The sequence below is a fragment of the Tiliqua scincoides genome, chromosome 4 (assembly GCF_035046505.1).
Source record: "Tiliqua scincoides isolate rTilSci1 chromosome 4, rTilSci1.hap2, whole genome shotgun sequence".
NCBI lineage: Eukaryota > Metazoa > Chordata > Lepidosauria > Squamata > Scincidae > Tiliqua > Tiliqua scincoides.
In genome coordinates, this window is record NC_089824.1 from 170,704,042 (window position 1) to 170,718,794 (window position 14,753).

Consider the following 14,753-nt stretch of genomic DNA (forward strand, 5'->3'; position numbering starts at 1 on the left):
AGTACGCTGAATCATCACAATTATTGTATTTAACATTTTCTTCCAAAACAGTCTTTTTGCTGAGCTATCCCACCTGATGTGCATACAATCGGCTTTTGCTCTCCTACACCTCCAGCACTTACTGCTACAATTTTCATAAATTAAACTTAATCGGTATGGAGTCAAATACCAAAAATGCAGTATTTTATACCAGTGTGTCTCAATGTTTGTTCTCGGCCATACCACTTCAGATGGTCCACCTTTTGGAAGTAACTGGTGATGACATCATTGCCAGTAACTGGTGATGACATCATTGCCAGTTACTTCTGAGTGGGGAGGCCAGATGCAACCCGACGAACCTGGTAAGAGGCTCAGTGAGAGGCTCAGAGGCACCAGTAAGAGGCTCAGAGTGGACAGGAAGGCTTTTTTGAACACTCAGAAGCATGCTTTGAAGCCTCCTACCACTGTTGTCTTGCATTCCTGGTCTCGCTGCCAGGCAGCAGGGATTCAGGGGTCCCGCGAGTATCACCAGACACCGCCTCTAGTAGTACTGGTGGTACCTGTACCACTGATTGAGAAACACTGTTTTATATGGTAGTGGTTTCCTTCTGTGCATGATTAAAACCTGGCGCCTGCATGCACAGTTTTTGCCATGTCTGTGCTGAAATTGGGGTGGATAATGCCTTATGGGCAAAATCCTAACTGGGTCTACTCAGATGTAAGTCCTATTTTGTTCAATGGGGCTTACTCTCAGGAAAGTGTGGTTAGGATTGCAGCCTAAAGCTATTAATCTTTTTGCCATTTAAAGATAATATAATAAGTATAGCAACAACCATATTTCTGATGTGAAAGTTGCAGGCAGTGAAATTAATCACAGATCATTCCAGTTTTGACCAAGTAGCATTTCACTAGCACTTGCCTGTCCTGATGTTTTTGGATATTTCCTACATATCCCGCAAACATTATGCAGTAGGTGTAGAAAAAGCTTGGGCTTCCCTAACTGCTGCACTGTTGATTCTTTCTTTGTCATACCAAAGGTAAAACATAAGCAGAAAAGTGACCTTGTTTTGAAACATGGAAGTTCAGGATCAGAATGCCTTTTATCACATGGATGCTCTTTGTTTCTTTAACTTTTTAGGAAAACCCCAGTTACAAAGGAGACACAGGAGAGCCCAAGTCCTCGGTAAGCCTTCAACTGCATTTGACTTACTTGGTGATGATTTGACTTAAGAGCATTTGGAGAGTTATAATTTAATTTTTGTTTTGATTTTAGTTTTAGCTTTTTACTCAAGTCCAGTTTTCCATTGATCTCTATGGGAATAACTGCCCCCTTTCTTAAGTTGTCTTTATGGTGCTTTTCCATCCCCAGGCAGTGGCTGTTAACTTTTCAATGGCTCCCATTCATTAGAGAAATGATTGTCAGGCAGACTTGGCACAGAGAGATGCTATCACTGACAGCCAACAATAGTTATAGAGCATTCATCTCATGTCCTAGAGAGAGCAAGAGTGGACACTATTCTAGGAACAGAAGCATTTCTAGGCATGGGACTCTCTTCTTTATATATAGAAATCCTAGAAACTCTGGAGGATCCCAGAGCACAGGATCCCATTTTAGTGTGTGAACTTTGGTGTCCTTGCCAACACAACACTGAAAAGCTACTTCCCTTGTAACAGGGTGGAACCAGTCGCTCTAGTCGGAGGAACACAGGGGAGAAGATCAAGTACCGACTGGTGGCTGTGCCTCATGGCAATGACATTGCTTCCCTCTTTGAACTGGATCCCACCACTCTGCAGAAGACCGATTCCTTCGTCCCTAGGTATGTGGCTGCAGCGAGGATACCAAACTATCTGAGCAAATATTATTGGTGAACTGGAGCATACTAGAGCCAGCTCTAGCTTTTGTAATCTTTTTTTTTTCTCAGTTTCACATTTTCCCCAGATATGAAACAACAAAACTCCACTTGGAAAAAAACATTGGGTTCAAGTGATGTTAGGAAGGGATGCAAGTTGGCTATTGTAATTAGTAAATAGTTCCTCAGAATTCACTAGGCATGATCTCTGTATGTGGACACATAGAGACCCTGCACATGCCTGATCTCGTCTGATCTCGGAAACTAAGCAGGGTCAGGCCTGGTTAGTACTTGGATGGGAGACCGCCTGGGAATACTGGGTGCTGTAGGCTTATACCATAGTCTTTTGAGACTGAAGGTTGCCAACCAGAGATGCACAAGTGCTCAAAGGGTGTCAGTTCAATAGCAAAAGATACAGAGAAGACAAGTATGAAGTCCTCCTGGAATCAGTTGAATTTAAGTCCCTAACTTCTCCAGTCATATTAATGCCAGTGGGTTGTATCCTAACTATCGCTGCGTGAGCAGAAGACCCATGTTCACATGGGGGAAAACAATCCTTGCCAATCTCCCCATAACTGTGGAGCCCTCTGCATCCCATGGAATCCTCTGCAGAATCCTCTGACCCTCCAGAGCAGTTTTGGGGGGTGGGGGTGGAATAGAAGGCTATTGGACTAAGGAGGTTCCCTTCTGCAAACACCTCTTTAGGATACAACCAAAAAAGGCTTATGCAAGCAGAATATATTCTCTCTTCCTGTTGTCCTGAGACACCTTTGCACAGACATGGTGGGGAGAAACAATTTCTGTGCCTCTGAATTTTTTAGAATGGGAGGATGCAGATCACGTGCTTATGCAGACTGTTACAGAAGGAACTCTAGAAATGTAAACTATTCTGTGTTGATTTCAGGAACTCGTATGTTCGACTGCGTCATCTCTGCACCAACACCTGGATCCAAAGTACCAATGTGCCCATTGATGTTGACGAAGAACGGCCCATTCGTCTTATGGTGTGTTTCTCCCTATGTCAGAAGGCTTTGGACCTGCAAAATAGGGAATTGGCTGGAGTGGAAAAGTGGCAGTCTATGGCCGAGTAGATTTCATGAAGTCTACAATGGAGAAGTTTAGTAGATGTACCTTTTCCCACCCCTACAGAACCATGACAGGAGATACTTTATACAGCATACTCCCTAATGCTCCGTCTCTTGCTTTATATTTTGTTCTTCTGTCATTGTATAATAATAAAATATCCAGGATGGTCAGAAATGCAATTTCATTCTCTTGAGCGCTGGAAGCCTTTGGTGAATAGGAGAGGCTATAATTTCACAGTTGTCCTATTTCTTGTAAGTTGTCTCTGATGTAATCAGTACTGGTTGAAGCCAAAAGACAAAGTTATGGGCTAGAAGGATGATTGGCCTTGTAATTATGGCAATATAGAGCTACAATTTGTGCTTTAGTGTGTTTATTAAAATATTCTATCATGCTTTTCTGTTGCCCAACAGGACATTTGAGACATATCAGCAAACTATAATAAAGTAAAATGTTAACAAAAAAATGCAATGGTGCATCACCCAACAATAAGAAAGGCAATACAGATAAAAACAATGGTTAAAAGCAATAAAAACAGCAGATGCTTGGAATAAAATCATCATCAGCAGTAATCAAGAAAAACCGAACACAATCAACAGTAGTACTAGGCAGCAAAAAAGTGCCCAGAACGTTTAGTGCCCTCCTGCCTCCAGTCAAGTGCTGGTTTGAGCAAACATTTCTTGGCTTGGCTCCTAAAGATGAGCAAAGAGGGGACTGAAAAGGACTCCTAGGGCATCCCTAGCCAGGATGAATCTTTAGGGGCTCTAAAGTGCTGAAAGCAGCAATCCATGATGACCTGGTCCCTATCTGAGATAAATAAATTGGTGACAAAGAGTGACCAGATTCTCTTTTTCAGCTTGGCACATGCCCCACAAAGGAAGACAAAGAGGCTTTTGCCATTGTTTCTGTGCCAGTGTCAGAAATCCGGGACCTAGACTTTGCCAATGATGCGAGCTACATGCTAGCCAGTGTGGTGGAGAAGATGAATGAAGGGTTCCTCAGCCAGAATGACCGGAGGTAAAAAGACTCAAGTATTTTGATGCAACAGAGGCTGGTGGAATACTGCGCAGGATGGTAGTGGTGAAATGGGATCCCTTGACAGAGATGATCCATGTGCAGTAATAAGTTCATCTCCTTGGGGGCAGAGTTAATGAAAAACCAGAATAAAGTGTCCTTATTTAAGGAGACAGGATCTCTAAAAGTGTTTTATGTTGATTTTCATAATTTGTTTTGGACACATAATTTGAAGTCTTTTTGCTGTAGAATTTGGAATATTTTGGTGCAGAATATCAATTGCTTTTGAGTTATAAGAAACTAGACAAATACCATTGACTGAATGTATGTTGTTTTGGTTTCCACTGAACAGCACCCATGGGGACCCCAAGTGACTATTGCGTGCATTTATTAATGACCCTTGTTGGAGGGAGTTCAACTCACATGTTGGTGATTCTCACCATGACTTGTCTTGCAGGTTTGTGATCCAGCTACTAGAGGATCTGGTGTTCTTTGTCAGTGATGTACCCAACAATGGACAGAATGTTTTGGATATTGTCATTACCAAACCCAACCGGGAGAGACAGAAACTCATGAGGGAGCAGAATATCCTGAAACAGGTGATTGCAACCAGGATGAAGGAAGCTGCAGAAGAAAATTGGTCTAGAGTGTTGCACAGTTAAACTGAGAGTTTTGCAGCTGATGCATGGCTCACTCCCTATCCTGTCCCCTTTCCTGGGCCCGATCCACCGATACAGATCAACTCGGACTTGCACCAGCAATTTCTGTGGCCCAGGTCCAAGTTGACCCATTGCAGCTGCTGGGGCTTACCCTGGGGCAAGGGAACAAATGTCCCCTTACCCTGAGGTGACCTCCAGCAGCCAAAATTCCCCCTGCAGGATATAGCAGAGCTGGAGCTGGCACTGCTGGATCGTTATGAGGTAATTTAATTAAATTTGGGCTTCTTAAAACATACCTCATTGCCTGGTTAGCAGTGTTGTAATAGTTCTGCACATTAATTAATCTGTTTCATCTTCTTTCCTAGAAAAGGAGGTTTTCTGTAATGTTTAGATCTGACATCATAAGACTTGTTGTTCCCAACCAGGTCAGATTGAAGGAATTATTTCCTGCAGTCTCCTGGTAAACTCTAGGTAAATGTCTTCAGAAATAAACAAACAAGCAAAGGACATGAAGTGGTCCAGAATCACAGCCCTATGACTGGGTAGTAATCTGTAGAAGTTATTTTTCAGTTGGACCAGCAACTTCTTTTCTGTGCTGTGTAGATCTTTGGGATCCTGAAGGCTCCATTCAAGGACAAGGGTGGAGAAGGCCCACTGGTGCGACTGGAGGAACTGTCAGACCAAAAGAACGCCCCATATCAGTACATGTTCCGTCTCTGCTACAGGGTCCTGCGGCACTCCCAGGAGGACTACCGCAAGAACCAGGTGGGCTTTTACCTAAGGATTTATGTGCTCAACTGGCATTAGGTCTTAACACCCTTGAAAGATATTAGATTATCATTTACAAATTTGAAGTTCTATCTTGCTAGGACTTACGGACACAGTGTGAAGATAGGCCATGTGGGAAACAAAAGTGAACAGCTCTCATTTATTCTGCAGGCTTCCATCTCCTCAAACAACTCATAAGAGAACTGCTATTCAGTTCTTAATATTTTAGGAATGCCATCGTTCTTGTGGCTAAATTGTGGACTCTTAAAACTCGGATATTATTGGGCTAGACGTGCAGTTTTAACTTGGGTTGGCCTGCTCATCCAGGTGTGATCTCTGTCCCAGGAACACATTGCCAAGCAGTTTGGCATGATGCAGTCCCAGATTGGCTATGACATCTTGGCAGAAGACACCATAACAGCCCTCTTACACAACAACCGCAAGTTGCTGGAAAAGCACATTACCAAAACTGAGGTGGAGACCTTTGTGAGCCTAGTGCGAAAGAACAGGGAACCCAGGTGGGTAATATCTCACTGAGGTAGTTCAGTGAACTAGGATTCATTCATATTTCTTTGCACCTTTCGTCCCCCCTTCCATTTTGAATCTTCTTTGCCAGCAATGTTAAGAACTCTACACTGTTGTGTGATCTCACAAGCTAAGCATTATGTTAGATTTCTGTGGTATGACAGAACCTAAAATGCTTTGTATGTAGTGGGGCCAGGTGGAGAATGCTGGAGAGTAGATGTGGCAGTCATGTAAATGATGGTGTTGAAAGTATTGGGAGCCCTGATGAAAAGCTGTTCTGCAAAGGATGTTTCAGGTTCTTGGAGTTCGGTGTGGAGATGGGATTTAAGAGGCTGATGAGCCAACAAGAGCAAAAGGAATCAATGACATCCAGAGTGTACAGTGGCCGGAGGGGGGGGGATCAGAACAAGGGGCTACCGCATGCACAGTGGAAATGCCCTATATGGTGAGAATTGCTAACTGAAATGACTTCCACGTTTTCGGGTGTCTTTAAATATAAAGCTACTTTTGACAAAAAGAAAAGATTGCAATGTTGTAAAAGGGTTTGTTTTTCAATAGAAAAACTATTCTCTATTTCAATAGAAAATATGTGATGATGAGAGTGGCCCTTTTTTTTAAAAAAGGAAGTTCTATATGTTTAAATACTTTTACTGCTGAGTTTTGTTAGATATTTTTCCCAGCAGCACTCTTTAGATATTTTTATTGGGAATTATAATGTTTGAGCTCCATGCAAAATATGCATGATAGGGAAGAAAAATGATTAATTTTTTGAGCCAATGGCAATTCAGAAAATTCTTCACCTGTCTGGTAAGGAAGGTTGAGTGACATTTGCTACCCCCAATGCACTGAATGGAGGATAACATGGAAGCCTCTCATATGTGTCACAGGTTTTTAGACTACCTATCAGACTTGTGCGTGTCAAACCATGTAGCCATTCCCGTCACTCAGGAGTTGATCTGCAAGTGTGTGCTGGACCCCAAGAACACTGACATCCTTATCCAAACTGAGTGAGTATCCAAGGAACCTCTGAACACTGGAATCATTTTCCTTTTCGGCTGTTACCCTCTCTTGCACTGAAATGGTGTTCTGCAGAGTTAGTGGCAGGGGACATACTTTCAACTTATAACATGTTAAAATCAAGTGCCTCACATCAGTGGCTATACCCTGAATTAATTTCGCTAAGGTTTTTTGACTCATATACCTCCTAGCCACCAGTTATGCTGCAAAGCCAATACAAGCCTGAGATGGCTGCTTTCTGGAATCTTCTCATTAATGTAAGCGGAATTTTTCCAAATATCAGTTCCTTTCAAGTGTAGCTATTTCCAGGGATCGGCAAATCCAGTGCGGCTTGACTTGAGTCGAGTCCAGATGTGGAAAAAAAACAGGGCTGCTGCCAGGGTGTGTGTGTGTGTGTTGGAGCTCTCTTTCAACACTCCCCTGATGCTCCTGCCCATCTGTAAACAAGGCAGGAGAGGATGGGATGGACTACTTGAGAGCAGGGACAGAAGTAGCAAGAGGGAGGAGGGTCACGCACAGCAGCTGTGAGGCTTACCAGGATGACCCAATCCTTGGCAGCTGTACTCAGAAGTAGCCCCACTGCAACCAGTCATTCAATGGGGTTTCCTCCTCCCAAATAACAACTGAGCTCACAGCAGCTGTCTAACTGGAAAGCATGATCTCTATGAACCTCCCGACTGCTTCCCTGCCTTCCCTCCAACCAATTCCAAGGCAAGAACCCCTTTGGGCTCCTCGTCCTGCCCTCCCTCATCCAAAGAAACTTCAGACCTCCCATCCTTCATCCAATGATAATCAGTTCCTTTCTATTCGAGATAGGCCTCACTCCCTCCTGCTGAGATGCAAAAGCAAACATTAACCCTTCCCTGCCTCATGGCTGGAACCTCCCTGTTGCTCACCTGGTCTGAATGATGACCCCAAGAGGTTTTTTACATTGTGAAAATAGTAAGCAAGCACATCCAGACACAGACAGACTCCAGTCTGCTTGCATGGGGACGAGTGCCAAATCAAGGGACCCTTGACTCTAATGTTTTGCCAAGTCTGCCACACGTGTGACTTGAGTGTACACAAATCAGCAAAGTATGCTAATTTTCACGACTCAGACTCAAGTCACTTGACTCAAGTTTCCATCCTTGGCTATTTCTTCAACATAAATCTTACTGCAGTGTTCACTTCAGAGATATATACTATACTATACTATACGCTTCCTGAAAGGGTCATTGTAGCCTAAAGGTTAAGTTCCTAGATAATTAGGTGGCGGCTCATTTTATGTCTGAAAGATTGGTTAGAAGTATAATTAATAAGGAGGCAGACATGGATGGAGTCACCAGCTTTGCACTGCCTCAGAATTTGATGATACTTGGCAAGTCCCTTTGTTTTTGTTTGTTGCAGCTTCCAACCATCTGTAAAGTGGAGAAATGCTTCTCTTTCATTCAGTCCTGCTGATTATCCTGCTCTGATTTTCAGGTTGAGGCCTGTGAAGGAGATGAGCCAGACTCATGAGTACTTGAGCATTGAATTTTCTGAAGAGGAAGTCTGGCTGACCTGGAGTGACAGGAATAATGATCACCACGAGAAGAGCATCCGACAGCTGGCCCAAGAAGCACGAGCAGGGAATGCCCACGACGAGAATGTTCTCAGTTACTACAGGTAGCAAGCTGTTCTTGTGCTGGTTCCTGTTGTTCACCTGTGTTTGTTATGCCTGAACCATGAGCAATCTTTCTCCCATTTAGCAGCCCTTCTGTAGAGTCAAGGGGAAGGCCTTGGAGATGTCATTGTGACCAGGCCCAGTCTTTACTAGTGCTGAATTTCTTCTTCCTGGTTTCCTTTTGTTCTTGCTTGTGCTTAACTTTATTCTCTTTTTTCTCTCTTGGCCTCTTCTCCATTTACCTGTCCTGCTTTTGTCCTACACAGATACCAGCTGAAACTGTTTGCCCGTATGTGCATGGACCGGCAATACTTGGCCATTAAGGAAATCTCCAAGCAGTTGGGAGTGGAGCTAATCTTCCTTTGCATGGCAGATGAAATGTTGCCTTTCGATCTTCGGGCCTCCTTCTGCCATCTCATGCTGCATGTACATGTCGACAGGGATCCGCAGGAGAAAGTGATGCCTGTGAAATTTGCACGTCTGTGGACTGAGATTCCTACAGCAATCACCATCAAAGAGTAAGGCTTAAGAAGGCTATCAGGAGCAAAATAAGAACATAAGAACATAAATGTGATGGGAGGAGACTAGTACAGTTGAACCTTCTAGGTCCAAATCCTTCATTTCTTACTGGTCACAGACAAATGTGGGTGTCCCAGGTGTAATAACTAATCAATTTGTGGAAATGTCTGTGTGTCCAAATCTGAGATTAAAACAGTCAGTGAGGTGCAGAATTCAGGCTGCAATCTTTGACCCACTTACCTGGGATTCAGTCCCATTGAACTTAATGGGACTTACTTTTGAATAGGCACGCATAAGATTGTGCTGTCAGTGTATTCAAAGAGACTTGAGGTCGTGCCTGCTGAAAAATAGGTACTGCACTGATTTATTCAATCATTCTTTCTCTTTTGCAGCTATGACTCCAATCTGAATAGCTCAAGGGATGACAAGAAAAATAAGTTTGCAAGTACCATGGAGTTTGTGGAGGACTACCTCAACAATGTGGTCAGTGAGGCAGTGCCCTTTGCTAATGAGGAGAAGAACAAGCTCACTTTTGAGGTGAGGAACCTGCCTTTGTTTTCATTCACCTTCAAGACAGTATCATTTCACTGAGAACTTCTGGAAAGAAACCATGTTTGCCAATGCTTTCACTGGCTCTGTCTGTGCTGTGTAGAAATCCTGGTTATATTGTGATCTTCCAAAGTGTCTTTGCTTCCTTGCACTCCCCCTGCCCCCCGGTAATGTTCCTTGTATCTATACAAACTAACATGCTGAGAAAGGCTGTTTCCTATTTTGTGACTTTTTTTGTTTGTAACTCAGTCCTTTTTATGATTACTGTACTCTTTAATTTCTCTCTGTAATTTCTCACTCTTTAATTTCTCACTGTAAGCTCACACAACAGTGAAATAACACAACTGTGAAACAAACCAGCAACTGCTCCCTCCCCCAGTCATTGTCAGCTAGCCAAGGGTGGTTCTGCTGCAGCTGGCAGTACTGGTGCCTGCTCTGTGTGATTTGGGGGCATTTCCAGTCACACAGATTCTTTCCGTTTTGTTGTGTGACAAACTGCAATTTGGAAATCTGCTCCTCCTCATAGCAGTCTGGCTTTCAGCGCTGCGCTATACTCCAAACGCTATTTTCCAGGTTGTTTTCACAACAGATGCATGTTGCTGCTGCCTCCTCTTGCCCCACATTTGCAATACAAGGCTTCTGCCAGCTAGTGCCAGGTTTGGCCTTTACCAGTTCAGAGGGCGAGGTGTTAGGGGAGCATGTCGTAGCAGAAAATGGCAGCAAGCCAAGTCCTCTTATTGGAAGCCTGACCTAAATTTTTTTAATATAAATTGATCAAAGAATGATCATAGCTTGTTTCGGCTAAGTGCTGTTCCAGAAGCTGGTTTCTTTGCTGGTCTGGTTGGTTATTTTCTAGGTCCCTCGTCTACACTTGGTTGCAGTGCATAGGCTGAACCTTGCCCGATGTTCCAGGATTTACTACAGCCTGGTAGTTAAATCAAAGAAGATTGGTTCTACCTGCTGTCACTCTCAGGCCAGATTAGAAAAGACATTTGCCACCAAATGTCTTTTGACAGCACCAGCAGTCATAGATACAATTGGTAGTTCGGGGCATTTCAACCTGTAAGTTGTTTTCATTATTGCCTGCTTGATGAGCCTGTCTCTCTTCCCAGGTTGTCAGTCTCGCCCACAACCTCATCTACTTTGGCTTCTATAGCTTCAGCGAGCTGCTGCGCCTGACACGAACTCTTCTTGGCATCATAGACTGTGTCCAGAACCCCCAGCTGATGATGCAGACCATGTACAATGATGATATGGCTGGTATGTCCAATGAGCTTTCACTAAAGATGGGTATCATTGAGCCAAATGTTAATTCTGTCACTTAAATCAATAGAAACAGAAGAACACATTGGTAATGTAAGGATTTTTTTTTTTAAAGAAGCCTTTGTCTAGTGATAGATTTCTTGTGCACGAGGTGAGACAATCCTGCATGACTGAAGGCAGTTCTTCTGACTTCAAAAGCCACTGAACTGTCAAACAAGCATGATGAAATGAATAGGATCAGAGAAAAGAAACTAAACCTTGGAAAATCTCAGAATTTCATAACTCACCTTATACATGCTCTTTTTTTAATGTTCCTAATAGATATGAGATGGGCTTGGTTTTCTATAACCAGGTGTAATTTGGCAAGCATCAAAGAGTTGATTGCATAGGATATTCATACAGTAATGAAGATGGAATAAAGACATTAACTGTGTAACTAAGTGGAAAATGTGAACCATTATAGAAGTATATCGATTCCTCTTTGCTCTTCAAAGACTTGGACTAAATAATTTTTTGGCTTCGAATTAATTTCTGATTTGACTTGTAGTTGAGAAGGCACTAGCAGTTAAGGAGTTAAGGAGTTCAGCAAATAGTTGTTGCAAGAACTCAGGGGGATGTTGGACCATTTTAACCTTGGGCTGAACATGATTCCTGGTTGCTTTTGTAGGGAAGAATGTCAGAAGGTCGATCCATGGTGTTGGTCAGATGATGTCTACCATGGTGCTAAGCAGGAAGCAGTCAATCTTTGGCTCCTCAAATATGAATGCCGTGGTAGTTCCAGAGCCAGCTGACAGGGGAAGGAGCATAGAAAATGAAAATATTGTGGTAATGGAGACCAAGTGGAAGATCCTGGAAATTTTGCAGGTGAGAGCAAGTTGGTGGTTGTGGACACCCTGCAGAGTGAGCTTGGGACCAAGTGACCTTATGACCCAGTTGCCACTTCTGATGGACCTTTTACTGACAGGAACGTGGGGCAAGGACGTGTGATGGTGGAATTAGGGCAAAGCTGATGAACAAATGAAAACATGAAGAAATAGATTAACTGCTCTTCTATTGTCTTCTCTTCTCTAGTTCATCTTGAACGTAAGACTGGATTACAGGATCTCCTATTTGCTCTCTGTCTTCAAGAAAGAATTTGTGGAGGTCTACCCCATGCAGGATAGTGGGGCAGATGGAACAGCACCAGCCTTTGACTCTACAAGTGAGCTTCTATTTTCTTCCTGTTTGAATGGACCTGTGGAATCTCTTCTTATTCCATGTGACTGTTTCATTAATAGATTCTCTAAAAACAGAAAGATACTCCATCTGTGGATGAAATTCTGTGGCCTGTGTCATCACAGTGGTGTGACAGCCTTAAAAGCAGAAAATTCTGTGCTAGGTATATGCAGTAGTTATTTCTTCATGTGTGCTTGCAAGAATTTCCTCTATGCACAGGCTGTAGGGCATCTCAACTTGGAACTATCCATTAAGAAGACAGAGGATGAAGAAAAGATGGGTGATCAGTAATGGGTGAACACAAATGCCTATTCACCATAGGGTACCTTATGGTGTGCTTGTCTCTTGATGGTGCACAACATTCCTAACTGCTTACATGTTCCTTTTTTCAGCTGCGACAATGAACCTGGATCGTATTGGTGAGCAGGCTGAAGCCATGTTTGGGGTTGGGTAAGTTCTTGTCAGCTATGACTTTTTCAGTAGAGATCTTTTCTATGGCGCGTGTACTTGTTTGGAGCCAAAGTAGATACAGGAGACCGCTGATGGTTGGGAGCCACCGTAGAAAACCATTAATGTGATCAAATGTCAGAACTTTTCCTAGCGAATGTGTGAAGATTATGAGATCAGTTCCTAGTTTGTTGTTGTTGGTGATTCTAAAGATTGAATTTGTTTTGATTTCTTTTCTTTTTTTTAACGTGGGTTCAGGAAAACAAGCAGCATGTTAGAAGTGGATGACGAAGGAGGGCGGATGTTTCTCCGAGTGCTGATCCACTTAACAATGCATGACTACCCCCCTCTTGTCTCGGGCTCCCTACAGCTTCTCTTCAAACATTTCAGCCAAAGGCAGGAGGTCCTGCACACCTTTAAGCAGGTATCCCTCAGTGCAGAGTAACTGTTGCAGCTCATTATGTTCTCTACATCTTTTTTCCTTTGGATGCCTTCTTAAAATCCATCCCAGCTGGTCAGGCAGCTGGAATGTTATAGTAATCATTGCTTGACTATTGGCTGTTCTTTGTTTTGACCAAACTTGGTTGTGTGGTGCTGTAGGGCTCCATTGCTAGCCAAAAGGCTTCTAATATTCTTCTAATATGAAATCTCTGGGGGTTGACTTCTCAACACATTATTGAAACATCTTCAGGTGTGAGTAATTGGGATTGAAACTAGGTCAGATGGTATAACAGCAGTAAGTACCCAAAAAACCAGCCACCTTTTTTTGTATGAAATGCCACAAGCACTGAGATGGGAAGCAACAAACAAAGCTAACTAGATCTGGTGGTGGGAAAGTGTTGGTGTATTTTTTTGCCTCCACCTCGTAATTAATTATTATTAATACACTAATTAATGATTTAGTAATTTATTGATAAATGAATAATATTTATAATATTTCTCAAAAACTCTCCACTGTACATTGATTCGGTTTAAAAAGGCAGATACTGTCTGAAGAGTTACAACTGAAAGCATAACAAAAAACTACCAGCAGTTCAATCAGTCCAAGCAACCCTCATGGATTGAAGGTAGTTCTGCCAGACCATGGGCACAGACACATAACCTTTCATGTGCCAGGGCAACATTAACAGCCTTGCATGTTGAATGAAAGTACATCTTTTCATTCCACATTTCAGTGTTGCAGCGCATACAAGCATCTTTGGACTGAGATAATTGTGGCTTTTATGATAATGATCTGAGGGACCTTTGAATGATTTGAGAAGGCTAAATGCTTCATATGCCATTTTTAGTTAACCTTTTTGGTCTTCTTTCAGGCAACAGCATGCGGAGAATGGGCTGATGCTGTTCGTGTTCTCTCATTCCAGGTTCAGCTGCTTATCTCCGCCCAGGATGTTGAGAACTACAAAGTAATCAAGTCAGAGCTGGACAAACTGCGCATGATGGTGGAAAAGTCAGAGCTGTGGGTGGAGAAGAAGGGCAGCTCCAAGGGGGAAGATGGACAAGAAGGGGAGAAGAAGGAGAAGAAAGAGGTAAAGCCTGGGCAGCAACAGGGCAAGGAATTGCAAAATGCCTCTGGGCTGCGGGTTCAAAGCCTGGGTGAGTTTCAGCGACTGCAACCCTTTATATGTCAGCAATCTGGGGTTTGCCACTGAATGTGTCATTGACAGGGAGCTGCAGTCAGCTGTAATAATAACTGACCATGTCTGAAGTCAATTCCCTGGTCTTTTGGACATGTAAGAACTTGGTGTTTCTCAGCAGGACTCTGGAAATTCATTCTTTTTGGTTGCATTTTTACACTATTATTGGAATATTTTTACCCTGTGATTTTTGTATATAGATTTTATTCTCTGAAAAGTCTACATGGATGATACACTTATTTACAAACATAACCTTGTTTTATTCATACATTATTTTTAGGCATACACTTTAGACATTGTAGATGAACAAAACACAGAACAGGCAAGTTGGTCTAGAGAGCAGAAGCAAAAAGGTCAGATCTGTGATGCAAGCAGTTGTTTGAGAGAATAACCTGTAGGGGGCTTTATAAACAAAGTTTTGTGCAGGCAGAAATTCATTCTAGCCCAGTCAAGGTTTTTGTGAAGTCAGAGCAACCAATTTCTGGAGACTTCTAGAGATTTTGGAAGCCTCAGGAGGCTGTGATACCAGCAGGCAGGGTGTGCTTTGTTGCAGTGAAGAAACACTAGAGTTGTTTGTCCTTTG

At 42.9% G+C, this 14,753-nt stretch overlaps 1 protein-coding gene and 1 pseudogene across 1 annotated transcript in view; both read left to right on the top strand.

Annotated features, from left to right (window-relative positions):
* The window catches only part of ITPR3 (inositol 1,4,5-trisphosphate receptor type 3), a 110,321-nt gene that overhangs the window by 58,998 nt on the left and 36,570 nt on the right, over positions 1-14,753 (top strand). Inside the window, exons 10-26 of the mRNA XM_066625290.1 lie at positions 1,118-1,162; positions 1,654-1,796; positions 2,734-2,833; positions 3,769-3,929; positions 4,384-4,525; positions 5,189-5,350; positions 5,699-5,871; positions 6,766-6,885; positions 8,360-8,542; positions 8,807-9,058; positions 9,452-9,596; positions 10,721-10,868; positions 11,539-11,735; positions 11,943-12,072; positions 12,479-12,536; positions 12,792-12,957; positions 13,898-14,062. Coding sequence (XP_066481387.1) covers positions 1,118-1,162; positions 1,654-1,796; positions 2,734-2,833; positions 3,769-3,929; positions 4,384-4,525; positions 5,189-5,350; positions 5,699-5,871; positions 6,766-6,885; positions 8,360-8,542; positions 8,807-9,058; positions 9,452-9,596; positions 10,721-10,868; positions 11,539-11,735; positions 11,943-12,072; positions 12,479-12,536; positions 12,792-12,957; positions 13,898-14,062 — 2,490 coding nt within the window. The remainder of the gene's footprint in view (positions 1-1,117; positions 1,163-1,653; positions 1,797-2,733; positions 2,834-3,768; positions 3,930-4,383; positions 4,526-5,188; positions 5,351-5,698; positions 5,872-6,765; positions 6,886-8,359; positions 8,543-8,806; positions 9,059-9,451; positions 9,597-10,720; positions 10,869-11,538; positions 11,736-11,942; positions 12,073-12,478; positions 12,537-12,791; positions 12,958-13,897; positions 14,063-14,753) is intronic.
* LOC136650086 (5S ribosomal RNA) lies at positions 2,040-2,161 on the top strand (annotated as a pseudogene).